This window comes from Vicia villosa, unplaced genomic scaffold, assembly GCF_029867415.1.
Source record: "Vicia villosa cultivar HV-30 ecotype Madison, WI unplaced genomic scaffold, Vvil1.0 ctg.000060F_1_1, whole genome shotgun sequence".
In the NCBI taxonomy this organism is placed as follows: Eukaryota; Viridiplantae; Streptophyta; class Magnoliopsida; order Fabales; family Fabaceae; genus Vicia; species Vicia villosa.
The window spans coordinates 803,976-821,574 of NW_026704990.1; the positions used below are offsets into that span (position 1 = coordinate 803,976).

The 17,599-nt window shown below is 37.0% G+C and overlaps 2 protein-coding genes across 2 annotated transcripts; one reads left to right on the plus strand and one right to left on the minus strand.

Annotated features, from left to right (window-relative positions):
• Positions 1–2,403: 2,403 nt before the first annotated feature.
• LOC131623293 (uncharacterized) lies at positions 2,404–2,847 on the plus strand. The gene has a single exon (XM_058894292.1). It carries the CDS (start codon positions 2,404–2,406, stop codon positions 2,845–2,847), a length of 444 nt encoding a protein of 147 aa, XP_058750275.1.
• Positions 2,848–13,543: 10,696 nt separating this feature from the next.
• On the minus strand, positions 13,544–14,877 carry LOC131623294 (uncharacterized). Its single transcript, XM_058894293.1, has 2 exons — positions 14,339–14,877; positions 13,544–13,727 (listed from the first exon to the last, which is right to left on the minus strand). The coding sequence occupies exons 1-2, from the start codon at positions 14,875–14,877 to the stop codon at positions 13,544–13,546; spliced, it is 723 nt and encodes a 240-aa protein (XP_058750276.1).
• Positions 14,878–17,599: the final 2,722 nt, after the last annotated feature.

Below are 17,599 nucleotides of genomic sequence, written 5' to 3' on the forward strand. Positions count from 1 at the left end.
TCCAGAGGGGGAACGATGCGGTGGGACCATACCGTGGATACCTGGACCGCACTCTGCACGACGACGTCACCTGGAGGCCGTTCATCGACTACGCTCAGATTGTCCCCTTTGACGGCATTGCACTTTATTCTGGCTGGTTGGCTTGCGGGACCGGCATCATGGTTCGATATCTCCTTGAGCGGTGCATGCGTCAGTTCGGATTCGTGCAGCGGATACCCAGGTCACCCTTTGAGGCTGCTCCCGACACTGTGACCCGAGTGCAGCTCACTGCCATATGGGAGCATTGGGAGGATCATGTGGTACCGCTGGAGTACCGTCTCACTCGGGTCACCCAGGACTGGCACAGTGAGGAGGGATACGTCACGTGGTTCTACCGGGTGTCACATCCTCTTATGAGACCCGACATTCCCGGCGCTCCTAGGCCAGCACACGAGGAGATCCTGGAGAACCAGCAGGCCGAGGATGATCACGCCATTGATCTCATGCCGATCTGCCAGCGGATATCGATGCTTGGGCGGGACGCGTTGGGTCGAGGTATCGTGGAGCGGGGCGGTCCAGAGGCAGTCGCCGTGATGGAGATGATCGTCACAGATGCGGACCGTGCGGCGACATACAGGCGGCAGAGGAGGTCTCAGGGCGAGAGGTTTAGGCACACCCAGTAGTGGTCGGGTTTATATATTTTTTGTTATCGGATTGTATCTTTAGCACACTATTTTTATTTTTTTCGGTTTGTATATATTATTTTCATCGGATTAGTATTTTTTTTGTTTATTTATCATATTAGTATTTTCAGTTTATCTATTGCTTATTTTATTTGGCGTTTACGTTTAATTAAAATGCGAGACTGTTCTAGAAAAAACATAAAAAAAAAAACACAGTTTCTGCATAATTCGGAAATGAACTTCCGAAACCCCCCAAAATCTGAACAAAGGTGTTTTCGGAAGTTCATCTCCGCAGACACCCCCCATGAGGTGTTTTCGGAAGTTCATCTCCGAAGACACCCCCCATGAGGTGTTTTCGGAGATGCACTTCCGAATTAAGGAAATTTTTTAAAAAAAAAAAACGCTTCGGAAGTTCATTTCCGAAGCAGGGGTATTTTGGGATTTTCGCTGGGGGTGACCCCCATAGGGAGGTGGGTAAAGAAAAAATCAAATCCATTTGTTTGGATAAAATTCACAATCACTAGAAAAGGTTGGGAATCTACAATGGTAGTGAAAACTTAGAAGAAATTCATGTATGTCTCTTCTATAGTGGAAAGTTATCACTATCAATTAAGTATTCAAAAACTTAGATTCATGTGTGTCTCTTCTTCTATAGTGCAAACTTAGAAGAAATCCATTTGAGTTTGTGGTATACAAAATCAAGTATTCACTATCAATTATTTTATTGGAGTAATTTAGATTCTACAATCTAAAAATTGTTTTGATGGTTCATAATGTAGAATAAGAACTACATAGGTAACAAAACTTACATTTTTGTTTGCTTGTACAAAAACAATAATATATATTTGTGAATTACTACATGCTAGGTTTAAAATTGTTGACTATATTATGAGGGTACCTAGAATGGTTAGGTATAACTAACTAACTCAGTCATGCTTAGGGTGATAGCATAGTTGAATTTTTATTTATAATGTTTTGAGGAGACACCCTCTCCAAAGTCAAATTTTCACTACTAGGCTACACACACGAAAAAAAATTATATTTATAACTTCTGTTTTAATTTTAAAATCTAAAACATCATCAGGAATAATCAGTAAAAAAATTTAAAAAAGATATAATGATCATCAATCATTACTTGAACTACTATTCTATTCTGACCACAATTACATGTAGTGAAGTGACAATGAAACTATAGGAGAAAGTCTAGAAATGAAATGAAAGATACTAAATTATTTAAGACTATATATTCAGAGAGTGGTTGTATCTTTATGTTTTGAAAGACCCTAACCAATTTCAATTTGGGATTTTTTTACCTTTATGCCACAAAAATGGAATAAATATACCATAATGCCACAAACTGAAATCAAATAACCAATATGCCACACTTTTACTTGTGGTTCGGCCAGGGATGGGACGGACGGATGAAACAAATTTCACGTACTTTGGGTCCGGCCAGGGGTGGGCCGGACGCTAACTACACCCTTTTTTTTTGTTTTTTTTTAATTTTTTTTTTTTAATTTGATATAAGTGAAGAGATTAATTATAAAAAATTGTTTTTTTATTATAATATAATTAAATATAATTATATTCAATTAAATATAATAAAAAATATTATAATATAATTAAAATTAATTATTTGTCAATTGATTTATTATTATAAATAATAATTAAAATATAATAAAATGTAATAAAAAACATTATAATATATTAAAAAAAACATACATTTGCCAATATTTATTTTATGGTGGCCGAAAGAATAAACCGCAACGATGGTCGTCCAACTGGTACTTACGGTGTTGATCTACGAAAGCGAACATGTGATTGTGGAAAATTTCAAGCGTTCCATTTGCCTTGCTCACATGTGATTGCAGCATGTGAAAGTATACGCCAAGACTACACCATTCACATACCCGACGTGTTCAAGATACAACATGTTTTTAAAGTCTACCAACAAAGCTTCCAGATCCTCCCACATCAAGACAATTGGCCTCAATATAGAGGGCCTACTCTTTGTCATGACGAAACTATGCGTAGGAAAAAAAGAGGCCGCCCTAACAGTACTCGGATTCGAACCGAAATGGACGACGTGGAAAAGGAAAAGAGAATGTGTGGGATATGCCGTGAAGTAGGCCATATCCGAAGTAAATGTCCAAATGTATCAGGCCCGTCCAATAGGCCTCCTTAATGTTTACTTCAACTAGCTTCATTTAATGTTTACTTCAACTAGCTTTATTTAATGTTTACTAAAACTAGCTTTATGAATGTAATATAATGTTTTTTTAATTGAGTTTGCAACCATCAATGACTAAAACAACATTTCACATTAAACATAACTAAAACAACATTTCACATTACTAATACAACATTCAATGACATCGAAATAAAGACCGCCACAAATAAAACAACCACACATGAAACACTTAAAACGACCATCAACACAAACATATTCTAAGAGATTACAACCATCAACACAATATCGTGTGGTCCTAGCATCATCATAAGGACACCAGCGTCATTTTTCACGGCTCTCCAAGAACGAGTTACTACTCCGTTTGGGCCTTTCTCCGTGACCTGCCTTTCAATTTTCCTTATCTTTTCACCCTCGAGAATGTTATCGTCTAACCATCCGATCAAGTGCCTCTGCAGATGCTCGAAAGTTTGGGTGTTCCATAGTTTGATCTTCAACGGAGGCTTCGTTGCTGAAAAAAATAATGTTGCATCTCTCCTCATAGGTGGAAACGTTGGAAGGGGTTCAGAAGACATCTCCACTAGTAATACTAAACCTTCAACTGTAACTGGTGTGAGTGGAAATGTGGCTGTACAATCTTATTTATAGGCAAAAAAAAATAATAAAATATATGCCCTCGCCCATCTATTGGCCGAACCCACACATGTTCGTCCATCTATTGGCCGAACCCACACATGTTCGTCCATCTATTGGCCGAACCCACACATATATTTTAATTATTATTTATTATATTTTAATTATTATTTATGTGAATAAAATAAATATTGACAAATGTATGTTTTTTTAATATATTATAATGTTTTTTATTACATTTTATTATATTTTAATTATTATTTATAATAATAAATCAATTGGCAAATAATTAATTTTAATTATATTATAATATTTTTTATTATATTTAATTGAATATAATTATATTTAATTATATTATAATAAAAAAACAATTTTTTATAATTAATCTCTTCACTTATATCAAATTAAAAAAAAATTAAAAAAAAAACAAAAAAAAAGGGTGTAGTTAGCGTCCGGCCCACCCCTGGCCGGACCCAAACTACGTGAAATTTGTTTTCACCCGTCCGTCCCACCCCTGGCCGAACCACAAGTAAAAGTGTGGCATATTGGTTATTTGATTTCAGTTTGCGGCATTATGGTATATTTATTTCATTTTTGTGGCATAAAGGTAAAAAAATCTCAATTTGGAGTTTTTCAAAATTATAAAAACCAAAACCAAAGTAGTAACATGTATAGAGACAAAACAAGCATTCAATTAAAATGTGTACTGACACGTAGAGCATGGTTTATGACACAAAATTATTCAAATACACATTTCTTCTTTATTACGTGCCTATCTCACAACCATTCAAAAAAGCCAAAAGGTGAATATTTTGACAGATATGTGAAACAATCTGATGCTACATATATTTTGAGTATTAAATTGTCACACTCATCCGATTTCAAGTCATAGGCCGGTGGTTTACTCAGGAATCTAATTCTGCATCTTCTTCATAACTTGGAAGCGGTTAATTAAGAAAGAAATTGGTATGGTACTCATTACATGCAGAAGATAGTGATAGTTGACAGAAACCGATCAAAATTCACATGGTTCTTAAAGTTGGAGGGTTATCATGATAAACCCTGAAGAGTTGCATGAAGATAAGTGTCATGGAATCCATGCCACGTTTATGCATGAGTCATTCTCACGTTCTTCTTAGACATCTATTCCTCACCAACGCATCTGCATTAAGGATAAGGATAGTTGTAAGCTACTACGAATTACTTGGTCAGGACAACTTTACACTTATTTAAATCGGTCAGTATAAGCTTTTATGAGTTTCACCACAGATTAAATCTCTCCTTCGTCTGTTATTTGAATATTTAAAAAAAAATAAAAATAATAATAGACATTTATGCCCTGCGAGATTCGGGTTACCCGCTATTAATTTTTTTTTTTGAATTACCTCCTGTATTTTTAGAATACCCCTAAGCGTGTAAAAAACAATGAAAACTAGGGGGTAAATAAAAAAAAAACAAGATTACAGGGGGGTCCTAGGCAGGGACGGACCCACGTTATGTATGGTGTGGTCTCATGCCCCCACTATTCTCATGCCCCCACTATATCATATACTATTCCCTCCGTTCCACAATAAGTGATCCACTTGGAATAAAATGGTGTCCCAAAATGGTGTCCCAAAATGAATGACCAATTTTAATTTCCAATGCATTTTTTCCAATTCTACCCTCTAATTAATAAAGATTTCACCATTTCCAATACATAATAAGGGTACTATAGTAAAAACAATAGTCTCTCTCTTACTTTTATGCAATTTTCTTAAACTGTGTGAAATGGTGTGCTGGGTCACTCATTATGAGACAGAGGGAGTAGTACATGTATTATTTACTATATAGATTGATTAGTTAATGGTTAACTATATATTTACTGAACAAAGCTTCGATAAACATAAACGTATAACATCATTGGCTTTTTCATCATTTTTATTTTATTCCAAATTAAATTTTAAAATCCTAAAAAATTGGTATACTCTTGATAAAGTTTGCAGCAATAAGAAAATATATTATATTCTTTTAGAACTATCTATAATAGCTTTAATAACAATTGTAATTGTGATCATTATCTCAACCATAAACATTATGAAGAATTAAATGTAAAATGTATAAGAGGATAATATTATTTTAGTTATATATGAATAGTTTTATTGATATTAAAACTAATAAAGTTATATCATTTTAATTCAATAAAATAAATTGTAGGAGAATAAATTTTATTTATATAAATATAATATGGACTCAGGTGATTTTAAAAATAACTCTTCAAATTTATGTATATGAAATTATGAATTTAATTGAAATATTCAGTAAAAAAAATTTACACTTTCAATTAACCATAATTGTTAATCAATTTGAAATGTGATTTAAATTCTTTTAAAGTAATACAATTGAATGATTATGAATGATTATGATGCAATGATGATGTAAATATTTATACCTGGACACATATCAATTAACCTTGTATATATTGCCCCCACTATATAAAGTTTCTGGGTCCGTCCCTGGTCTTAGGGGGTAAATCATAGAACTTTTCATATTTTAAGGGAGTAATTCAAAAAAAAAATTAATAGGGAGGTAACCCGAATCTCGCCTATATAGCAGGGGGTAAATGTCTATTATCCCTTGCAAAAAAATATTTAGGTTTAATTGTAATTTTAGTCCCCTTATTATCCTTTTTTTGGGTTTTGGTCCCCCTATTTAAAAATTCGAAATTTTAGTCTCTTTATTTTAGTTTTTTTAGGATTTTGATCCCCGTGCAAATCCGAGGACAATTTTTAATAAAAGAAACAAAAATTAATGACATATTTAACATAAATCTTAAATAAAATTAGTTTTTTTTGAACAATTCATTATTAAACTGACAATGAAACATCATTAATGTGAGCGTCATTTCATTTAAAATTGTCTTCGAATTTGCAGGGGACCAAAATCCTCCAAAAACTAAAATATAGGGACTAAAATTTTGAATTTTAAAATAGAAGGACCAAAACACAAAAAAATAGATAATAGATGGACTAAAATTGCAATTAAGCCAAATATTTAATTAGTTTTGATTTTAAACTCTTTATATGTTAATGAGTTTAAGAAAAATATTTAATGTATACCTCTTTTTTTATTCTCTTCACTTGATTAATCACTTATAAATAGTTTATTTTTTAATAGGCAATGGAATTAAGGGAGTCAAAGGGTTACTCCGCCCACAAACAAGAGGAAAGCTCCTACGTCTCAAAACACGAGAGCGGTAGAATATTCCATCAATAAAAATTACAATGATTCTCTCTTTTATAAAACGAACATAGCCATCTCCAAGCATTAAACACAATCTCTGACAAACAATCAATGAAGCTAAATTTTTCGCTTTTGAAGATCACCGTGTTATGCTTAAGCCATATATTCTATACCGTTGAGAGCCACACCACCGCCCCAATAGCCCTCGTATTGGCACACTTAATCTTGAGACAATTGTGAAAATAATTCACAAACTCCTCTCTAGATAAAATTGTGTCTACTCCTACCCACCCATAAACTTTCCTCCATATCCCCTTAGTAACCTCACAACTCCCAAACAAATGTCGTAGCGATTCTTCCTCGTTAAACAAAGCGCACATTTTGAATCATTTCCCTCCCTTAAAATACCCCTCTTAATCAAATGATCTCTGGTGTCTAGTTTATTGATGATATAATGCCAACTGAAAAACAGAATTTTCGAAGGAGCTTTAACTTTCCAAAGATGAGATAAGGCTAATACTGTTATATGGTCGAGAGGTGGTCCGGATGATTTCTCTTTAAAGCGCTCATAGAAAGATCTGACAGAGAATTCTCCATTCGGTTCCAACCTCCACGCGAAAAGGTCTTTGCTGCTGTCCTGGACAGCCAGCTGCCGCTGCTGAAGCTCCGTATGAAGCTCTCGTACCAGCTGGCCCGTCTGCTGTATAACGCTGCCAACAGAAACCTCGCTGCCAACAGCGACCATCTTCTTTACGGTCCAGGTCCAGCAACCGTTTAAAATAGAACCTACACAATAAACTTCAGCCAAATGATTTTCAGCAAAACAGAATAACTCCGGGTAAGCCTCCATTAACGTTTGAGAACCCGTCCAACTAGCATACCAAAATGGAATATCATTTTCGTTCCCTACGGTACACTCTATAGCTCCCGCAAAATGATTGTTATTGAGATTTTCATAGTTATACGAGATAATTAAGTCTCTCCACCAAATTGAATCTTTCTTTTCCACAACCGAGTTATCCCCTATTAAGACCTTCACCTTCACCTTCTCGTATCTTGCCTCAATTATATCCCTCCATACTGCCTCCTTCTCCGCAAGGACTCTCCACTTCCATTTACTAATTAAAGCCACATTCATAATTTCCACATTTTTAACTCCTAGGCCACCCTCTTCTCGGGTTTTGCACACCGTGTCCCAACTAACTCAATTAATGGTTTTTCTAAGCTCACTCTCGCTCTAAAATAATTTTCTTTGAATGGCGATAATCTCATTCAACACCTTCTTTGGGGCCTTATAAAAAGAAAGAGAATACAACTGAATAGCATTTAGAACCGAGTTAATCAAAACCACTCTACCCGCCATATTAAGGTGTTTTCCTCTCCACACGGCCAATCTTCTTTTCAACATCAACAACAAGTCTTTCCACATCACAAGTTTCCTAGGATCTCCCCCCACTCTAACACCAAGGAATTTGAAAGGTAAGTTTCCAACTTTACACGAGAGAAAAATGGATGTGACTTCCATATACCAATCACCAACGTTGATGCCGTAAATATTACTCTTGTGAAAATTTATTCGTGATCCGGACATCAATTCAAAACCCCTTAAAATATCTTTCACATTCCACAAATTTGCGGTATCTCCTTCGGCTAGAATGATTGTGTCATCCGCAAATTGTAAAATGTCCACCTCCTTATCATCAACTATCTTAAACCCGCGGAATTCCCCTCTTGCTTTGATTTCTTCAATAAGGCCGTGAGAACCTCCATGACTAAGACAAATAAAAATGGGGATAAAGGGTCGCCTTGTCTAAGGCCTTTCTCCTCTAAAAAATCCATTGTAGCGCTACCGTTTATGAGAACAGATAAAGAATTGGTAAAAATACTTCCTTCCATCCACCTCATCCAAAAATCCCAGAATCCCATTCTTTTTAAGACGTATCTCACAAAATTCCAACTAATTTTATCATATGCCTTCTGATCGTACCTAATCAGAAGGATCGTCAAGGCCTGCTCGAAGTTTGTTCTTTGAGAAGTAAAAGGGGGGTGTACCTGCAAGGTACTCCAATGCCAAAGTAAGAAGACGAGCAAAGGAGTGCAAGTACGAGCTAAAGGTTAGAAGAGATTGAATACCTGACCCTCTAGTGAAAGAGGGTATTTATAGCCCCCAGCGTTGGGCCATGATCTCGCTATTTGGGCAGGACGTCCAGGCCCAATTAGGAGACTGCCAGGTTTCCTAGGCGGAAATATCGGAGATGCGTGAGTGCTCTCCGTCCTGGTCAACCGCTCCGAAGTTTCAGGGGGACGCGGTCTTTCAGGGACTACGTGGACTCCGCATAATTCGGGGGGTTGGGTGTGAAGGAACCCTACGAGGAGTAAGGTGCTCGGCAGAGTAGGTGCTCGCGGGGAGCGTGTGCACTGGGCACTAGACAGCTCGCGGGGAGCGCTTGTGCCGGGCACAGTGTAGACGAGCACTTAATTGCTCTTTATGGGACATGGAGTGGTTTGGGCCTCCAAGGTTAAATGGGTCGAAAGTAGATTGGGCCGAATCTTGGCCCAGTCCAGAACACCTTCTCAAAATCCACCTTCAAAACTACACAACTTCTCTTTTCCCTTTTTGCTAGATCAAGAGCCTTATTTACCACGAGAACTCCATCCAAAATATTTCTCCCCGAAATAAAATCCGTTTGGTTTCTTATAACCAACTTTCCAACCACCCTTCTCAATCTAGCCGCCATCAATTTCGCTAAAATCTTATATAAACTTCCTACTAGACAAATAGGCTGATAATCTCGCAAAGCTTGAGGATTTGTCACTTTTGGTATAAGAGTGATAAAAGATGAGGTACATGCTTTAGTGAGTATAGCCTTTTCTTGAAAATCCCTCACAAAGTTTAGAACATCAAACTTGATCACCTCCCAAGTTAATTTGAAGAATTCCAAGGAGAAGCCATCCGGCCCGGGACTCCTATTTCCATCACAAGACCAAACGGCCTCCTTCACCTCCTCTTCCGAAAACGGTCTCTCTAACCCATTCACATACTCCTCACATAAACACTTCAATTCTATTCCCTCCGGCACCGGTCTAGAGTGATCTTCTTCCTTGAAAAATTTATGAAAGTATCTTTTAACCTCCTCCTTGATGTTATCAACTCCTTCCACCAAACCTTCATTACCTTCCTACGTAGTTAATGCATTACATCTTTGACTATCCTTAATCACATTATGAAAAAACTTAGAGTTCTTATCCCCATCTTCCAACCAAAGGTTCTGAGACTTTTGCCGAATCATAGCTTCTTTAACGTTCAAACCATTCCAAATATCCTTGGTTGCTTCTCTTCTATCTTGTACCAACTTGTCAATATCTCCTCCTAAATTATCCACCATTAATTTATCTAGCTCATTCATTCTTTCCACCTCATCCTCCACCTTTAGATCTATCCATCCGAACACCTCCCGATTCCAACTTCGAAGTCTCTCTCGTAATCTCTTAAGTTTCTCATACAAGACAAAATCCCCCCTCCCTTTAATATGCAACTTCCCCCATTCTACTTTGATGAACTCCATAAAATCCGCATGTTTAAACCACTCGTTATTGAATCTAAAAGGCTTAGGCCCCCAATCAATTTTCCCCACATTAAAACGAATTGGCGAGTGGTCAGAAATACCCCTCCTATCAATTCTTTGATCTATCACTTCCCAATCCTCGATCATTTTCCTCGTGAGTAAGAATCTATCGAATCTACTCATAGCCTTTCCGTTATCTTTGAACCAAGAAAACCTCCGTCCCACACAATTAACGTCAACCAAATCCATATCCTCCACAAAACTACTAAACTCTTCCATACCCCTATGAGAGTGATTGTTGTCATCTTCTATGCGTTCATCCCCGTTCAAAACTTCGTTGAAGTCCCCCACATACACCATTGTTTCTTGAAGCTAAAGAGTCATAGAAACTAGATATCTTTGTTTCTTGAATGAAACAAACATCTATTTTATTAGATTGAATTAAAAAACTGGCTCTCTTCCTCTTTGAAGAGATTCCTCCACCCCTTATGTTATATGACATAAGATTCATAATACCAAACTTTTATTCTCCTTCAGCCCTATTGGTCCCTCCTTATCTCTCCTCTCCATCTCCTCAATTTCCTTCTCAATCAGTGCATCTTCCTTCTGACTCACCACCCCCAACATTGAAATAGAAGACCTCACTTTCCTCCCTACATCTGATTTACCCAGAATCCTCATATTACATCGGGCTATGTCGGATTCTACAATAGTTACAGCTAGAAGAATACTCACCGGCAAAAATAGGTTCTTCGATGGAGTCTGGCGTGGATCTCTGGGTTTCTCTCCTCTTCTTGTTGGTGAATCTCCTGGGTCCTATGCACTTGAAGAAAGATGAAGACATCATGACCCTTTCCCCCAGGTTACAAACAACTTTTTTCTTCTTTTTTATTCTTCTTTTCTTTTTTGATGGACGAAATTTGCTACAGGCTTGGTCAAAGGAAAACATGCCCGTAGATTGGGCCTTCATCTCCCCTGGCCCACCTTTGCACAATGACATACTGTTTCCCGAATCATGCCCTCCATCCTTGCTAAACGTGCCAGATAGTTGGGCCTCCATATCCCCAGGCCCATCTTTGCGTGAAGAAAGCGACCTTTTTCCTCTATCAGACCCACAAAAATTGCAGTTAAAGCCCAACAGATAATCACCTGTTTAAGAATCCCTACTCTACTTACCTCCTCTATACTGCCCCTAACTGCATCACCCTCGAAGCAATCTCTGCTCTTTACCGCCTCGATATCCTTCATACCGTCTAATTCGTGTAAGTAAAAAATAACCTTTTTACTTTTAGCCAACAAAATCTCCTTATTTTGTGAAAAAATCTGACTTTTGCAAAAAGCTTCCTCCTCTATGTCAAATCTCTCTCTCTCTCCTTGTCCCATCAACACCTTCTTCTTCCCTCCTGTCCTTATCCTCCATTGTTCCCTGATAAACCTCCATATCTTCTTCCAAAGATTCATCCGAGGAGCATGAAAGTATTGATTCATCTTCACCCTAAGGCCTCCTTCTGATAAAACTGGCGTGCGATAACCCTGGATCTTCTAACATGCCAATCATATATTATTTCCTTTCTATAATTAACTTAATTGTGCCATCCACTTTATTCTTCCAATTCGTTTTGATGGAGATTCTAGCCTCATCCAAACGAATTTTTGCCTTTGTCTCATCATCACAGCTAATATACGCTCCTCTGCAATCAGATATTAATCTAAACAGTCTTTCACTTCATGCATGACAAGGAATCCTTGTTATCCTCATCCATGTAAATCTCTCTTTGTCCACGTCCGACGATTCCCACAGTTTAATGGTACTAAACCACTAATTCCACCATTCCCTCTTTTCTTCAATGAAGATCTTAGTTTCACCACCCACCAAATCCTCAAACAAACAAAAGTTTGGACCCATAGTTGTGACTCTGATAGAGAGTAAACCTTCTTCCAAAAACTTCTTCTTGAAATCTATGATCTCGCCTGAGTTCTTAACCACCCCTGTATAAGCTTTCCTGTATCTTTTGATGTCATCTTGGTCAGGATTGAAAAATAGTTCCTTGATCGGATTCTCCCCTCCATTGTTGAGCTTATTGTTATATCTATTTTGAAGAACATCCGCAAAAGAACGATATCCCAGAGCTCCTCCACTACTTTGGCCTACAAATGGATTTCCATGTTCTCCTCTATCACTCTTATGACACCTACACTTATCCTTTGTCTCAGAACTCATCATTAACTCCTTGTTCCCTCTCTTGAATCTTGGAATGTTAGCAAAGATTTTCCTCCCTTCCAGCACCATGTTGTCCATTTTTAGAGCCAACATCTTCACATCTTTCACATTCATAAATCAAACAAAACCATGCATTCTTCCTCTCCTGTCTCTTTTTGGTGGAATCACCACCTCGTCGATCTCTCCCGTCTCTTTGAATTCAAAAAATAAATCATTCGCCTTCCATCTCTCTCCAAACTCTGTGATGAAGAACGATGTGCTCCTCTCCCCTTCAACCACCTTCCATTTCCCTTTATTTCCCCACTCTATATCCCACTTTGTTCTCCTCTGGAAGTTTCCCTTGTTCTGACTTACTTTGTTCCACCCTCCAACGCTATCCGCATACTGTGCAGCTTGATGCACCATGCTTAACTACTAGCCCTAACTTTAGAGAGTTAGAGAGAAGGGAGTGTGTGAAATGTATAGAGAAAAATATTGTCTATAATAAATAGTGGTGGATCTAGAAATATTTGGTGGTATAGAAAAATATTGTCTATAATATTCAATAAAATTTAGATTTTATATTTAAAAAAATATTTTTAAAATTTTATAAAATAGTTAGAGTTAGAAATAAATCGAGTCAATTCGAACTCGTCTAAGCTTAGCTCTACATGATAAAAATTTATTCAGCTCAAAATTAGATTCGAGTTTGACACAAAAAATTTTTAAATTCTAACTCGACTCATTTAAAATTCACGAACAACTCGGTTCTACTCATTAGATTCAGCTCGCTTGTTAACTAATTTAGTTGAACTTTATATATATATATATATATATATATATATATATATATATATATATATATATATATATATATATATATATATATATATATATATATATATATATATATATATATATATATATATATATATATATACCAAATGAGAATATGATAATTTAATAACAACCATTGGATTTATATTTAACTGTTGAGATTTAAAAATATTTAAAAATTTGATTAATGATTTCTCTTTCCTCTTAATGGCACATGTTTTAATAAAAAAACAATTTAAGATCCCAACACATCAAGAGAGAGAAAACTAAAGTAAGTAGAAGACACTGAACAATCACCATCACACGAATCACGCCACCTCCACACATCACTCTCCAATGGCGGTGTAAGACCACTAATCACATACTCAAGATCACTAAAAAGAGCCTCCTGATAAACAAAAAGAAAAGGTATCTGCCACCTAAGATCCCAATACCAATAATCACATGTCCACTTACCAACCTCCCCTATAGTTTTAGAGACTTGATCAGAGATGCAAAACAATCTAGGGAATCTGAGCCAAAGAGGAATATTCTCAACCCAATGGTCATCCCAAAAAGAGGTAAGGATGTCAGATCCTATTTTCAACGAGAGACCATTTATGAACCAATCAGAAGTATCACTAGCCTTACCATGAAGAAGAGAGACCCCATTCCCCCAGGACGAGGCCACTTTAAGGAATAAAAATCTCCCACCCGACAAAAGACGCAGTGGCTACCCCATATCGGTCCATGAGAATATCACGCCAAATACTAGAAGCTCCAGAAATAAGGCGCCAACTCCATTTTCCCAAAAGGGCCAAGTTGACCAACCGAAAGTCACACACCCCAAGATCCCCAAATTTTTTGGGCTTGCAGACATCCACCCACTTGACCCAGGAAACTTTAGACTCCCCTTTCACTCCTCCCCAAAGAAACCTCATCAGGATCTTCACTATCTTCTTCCAAACCTTAATAGGTATCTTTATAAAAGATAGGAATATCATTAAGAACGGAATTGAGAAGGATCACTCTCCTATCCATGGAAACATACCTACGCTTCCACGAAAGGAGCCTACTAGATATAAGATTAATTAGAGGTTCCCACGTAGACAACAAGAGGGGGTTAGCTCCAACTGGGTTCCCAAGGTACTTAAAAGGAAGGGACTCTTGGTTACAATGGATAAACTTATAAGCAAGGTCTAAGAAGGATTGATCATAATTCACTCCAATAAGAGAGCTTTTGGAAAAATTCACACATAAACATGAGGCAAAGTCAAAACCAAGGAGAATAGCCTTGATAGTCAAAAGGTTATCTATAGTATCATTAGCCAGGATAATCGTATCATTTGCATACTGAAGATGGGAGACCTCCAAGTTCGAGAACCCAATTCTAACACCAGATAAAAGAGTCAACCTAACAACCTTAGAGATCAACCCACTTAAACCTTCAGTAACAAGGAGAAAAAGGAAAGGTGCTAGGGGGTCTCCTTGATTTAACCCCCTTTGAATATTAATATCTTGGGTCGGGTAACCATTATTCAAAACCGCAAGATTACTAGAAAACAACATGCCGTCATCCAGCTCCTCCATTTCTCATTAAACCCTAATCTATAAAGCATGTAATCAATAAAAGACCAAATAAAAAAGTCACAAGATTTCTCAAAATCAACCTTAAACATAAGACATGACTTCTTACTCCTCTTAACAAGATCTAAAATCTCATTCACATCAACCACCCCATTCACTAAGAATTTACCTTTAAGGAAAGCAGATTGGTTGGATGAGATAAGCTTGCCCATAACACTAGAGAGCTTACAAACTAGGACTTTGTCAAGGATCTTGTAGATGAACCCAACTAGAGAAATGGGTCTAAATTCCCCTAAATGAGAAGGGAAAGCAACCTTAGGGATCAGAGTGACAAAGAAAGAGGTAAAACTACGAGGGAGAGTACCGAACTGATGAAACTATAGAAACATAACTCCAAAGTTATCTCTTAAGAGCGACCAAAACCTCTTAAAGAAGGAAAGGTTAAAACCATCAGGACCAGTACTCTCATTGTCATTGCAACAAGAAACTACCCGATCAATTTTAGATAAGAGGAAATGTGTATTGAGGCTAGCGTTATCCTCATATGAAAGGGAGCTGAAAGAAACCCCACCTAACCTGGGACAATCAAAATAGGGTTCTCGAAAGTGACTAGAGAAGTTATCAACAATAGCCTGGCGAACCTCAAAGACCTCTTTGAGCCAAACATCCCCAACCTTAAAAGCAACAATAGCATTCCTCCTACTCCTAATCTTACCACATGCATGGAAAAGGCTCGTATTAGCATCACCCTCCTTGAGCCACCTGGCTCTAGACCTCTGAAAAATCTGAGAGTCTCTAACCCTTAAGAGATCCTAGAGCTCCAAAGAAGCCTTACTCCTAGACTTAAGTTCCTCCACAGAAATAAGAGCCTGTTGAACTCTCAGGTCAAGGGCAGTGACCACCTCCTTAACAGTCTCGATATGAGAGGATGAGAAAGCCAATTATTATTGAACCTAAAAGGCTTAGGACTCCACAGTTGATTGGCGTGCCGAAGGATGGTATGAAAAGGATCAGACACATCTCTAAACAAGGCCCATTGGGACGTAGTCTTCCACAACTCCCACCACCCCCTCAGGAATAAAGATTCTATCAAGGCGACTAGCAATATTACCCTTAGGCTTGAACCAAGTGAAACTCCTACCCAACAAAGAGAGATCCTATAACTCCATCTGAGAGATAAAGTTAGAAAACTCAGTACTAAGCAAAACACTTCCCTGGTGCCCAGAGGCCTCACCATCCACCCACTCAGACGGAGAGCAGACAGAATTAAAATCACCTATAACACACCACACATAACCAACAAGAGAGGTCCTCCTCAAGAGAAGATTTCTCCATATAGCCCTCTTCTCTCTAGGGCTGCACTTGGAGTAAATATTGATCACGACACACTTAGCCTTGGATGCCCCCCACTCTAGACAAACCCCAAGGTACCCAAGGCCTGCAAAGGAGAACAAACAAGAACCTTTCGAGCTACACCAAATAGAGAGAAGACCACCTCTATTACCCACAGAGGGAGAAAAATTCCAAGAACAACATGGATTCTCCCCAATGAGAATGAACCAAAGAGGTAGAGATCTCGGAGAGCTTAGTCTCCTAAATTTCAAGGAATTCAAAATATTTAGAAAGGATGATCTCTCTAACCTTATTCTTTTTAGTCCTACTACCCAACCCCTAAACATTAAAAGACTCGATCAACATTGAAAACTACTCCTAGAAAGCCTAGCAGACCTTAACTGTCTATCACTAGATTCTAGGTCAAATAACCTCTTAATCTTAAACTCGTCACTAAGAACAAAAGTGCACCCTAATCTTTGAATTTCTCTGAACACACGGGGCGTTTTCTTATTGTCTAGTAAATTGAAAAACTCGGGTAAAATGGAAATAGAATTGTGGTGACATGGAAGACATGGGAGAGAAACACCATCTAGGAAAATGGAAAAATTAAGCTCCGGTGAACTTAAGCCCTCCTCTAAAATAGGTTGGGGAACACTTTCTTGTAAAGTTTAACAGGAATCCTCAAGACATCAAGATATTAATGTTTGGATGAGGGGTCTCAAATAAGTTAAAAATTTAAGATTGGTGTCTAACTTAGTATTTTAAGGATTGGATGAATTTATTTGTAAACCATAACACTCATGTGAGTAAATTTTATGAGCAAATTGTGTATTGAAATGCAAATTCAATGAAATGTGAACGGATGGAATGGATGAATTTGAAAAATAGACAAGTTTTAATGCATAAAAATATGATGATGCATATGAAATGTATGGATGAAATAATATTGTGAACTTGAAGAAATCCAAGAACACTTAGCATAAGTGTATTTCTTTTAGTGGAAAATCAATTTTAATGTTAAATAGTTGTGCAAGATTTTTAGTGAAATATACAAGTTTATGTTTAAAGAGTAGCACAAAATAATGTAAACAAAAAAATTTTTAAAAAATGAAATAAGTAAAATTGTTAATCATTAGCAAAAAAAATTTTAAAAAAAAACATAAATAACAAAAAATTAAAATGATAAATTTTAAATTCAAGTAAAATTGTTAATCTTTAGCATTAGATTGTAATTTTTCAAGTAGATAAATTATAAACAACATCGTTTGGAATATCAAATTTTTGGCATGGAGGTGGTCTTTTTTTGTCGATAATGCTCATTCCAATTGTAATTTTTACGACTTTAACAAAGACCCTTTGTCTTTTATATCGTAGTTTTAATTGGTTTGTA

What these genes read in the sequence shown, in the direction of transcription:
- LOC131623294 (XM_058894293.1), bottom strand. Translation starts at nt 14,877, where the DNA reads ATGGAGGAGCTGGATGACGGCATGTTGTTTTCTAGTAATCTTGCGGTT. An exon ending in CTCCTTTCGTGGAAGCGTAG is followed by an intron (nt 13,728 to 14,338) that starts GTATGTTTCCAT and finishes TTGGGATCTTAG; the next exon opens with GTGGCAGATACCTTTTCTTT.
- LOC131623293 (XM_058894292.1), top strand. Translation starts at nt 2,404, where the DNA reads ATGGTGGCCGAAAGAATAAACCGCAACGATGGTCGTCCAACTGGTACT.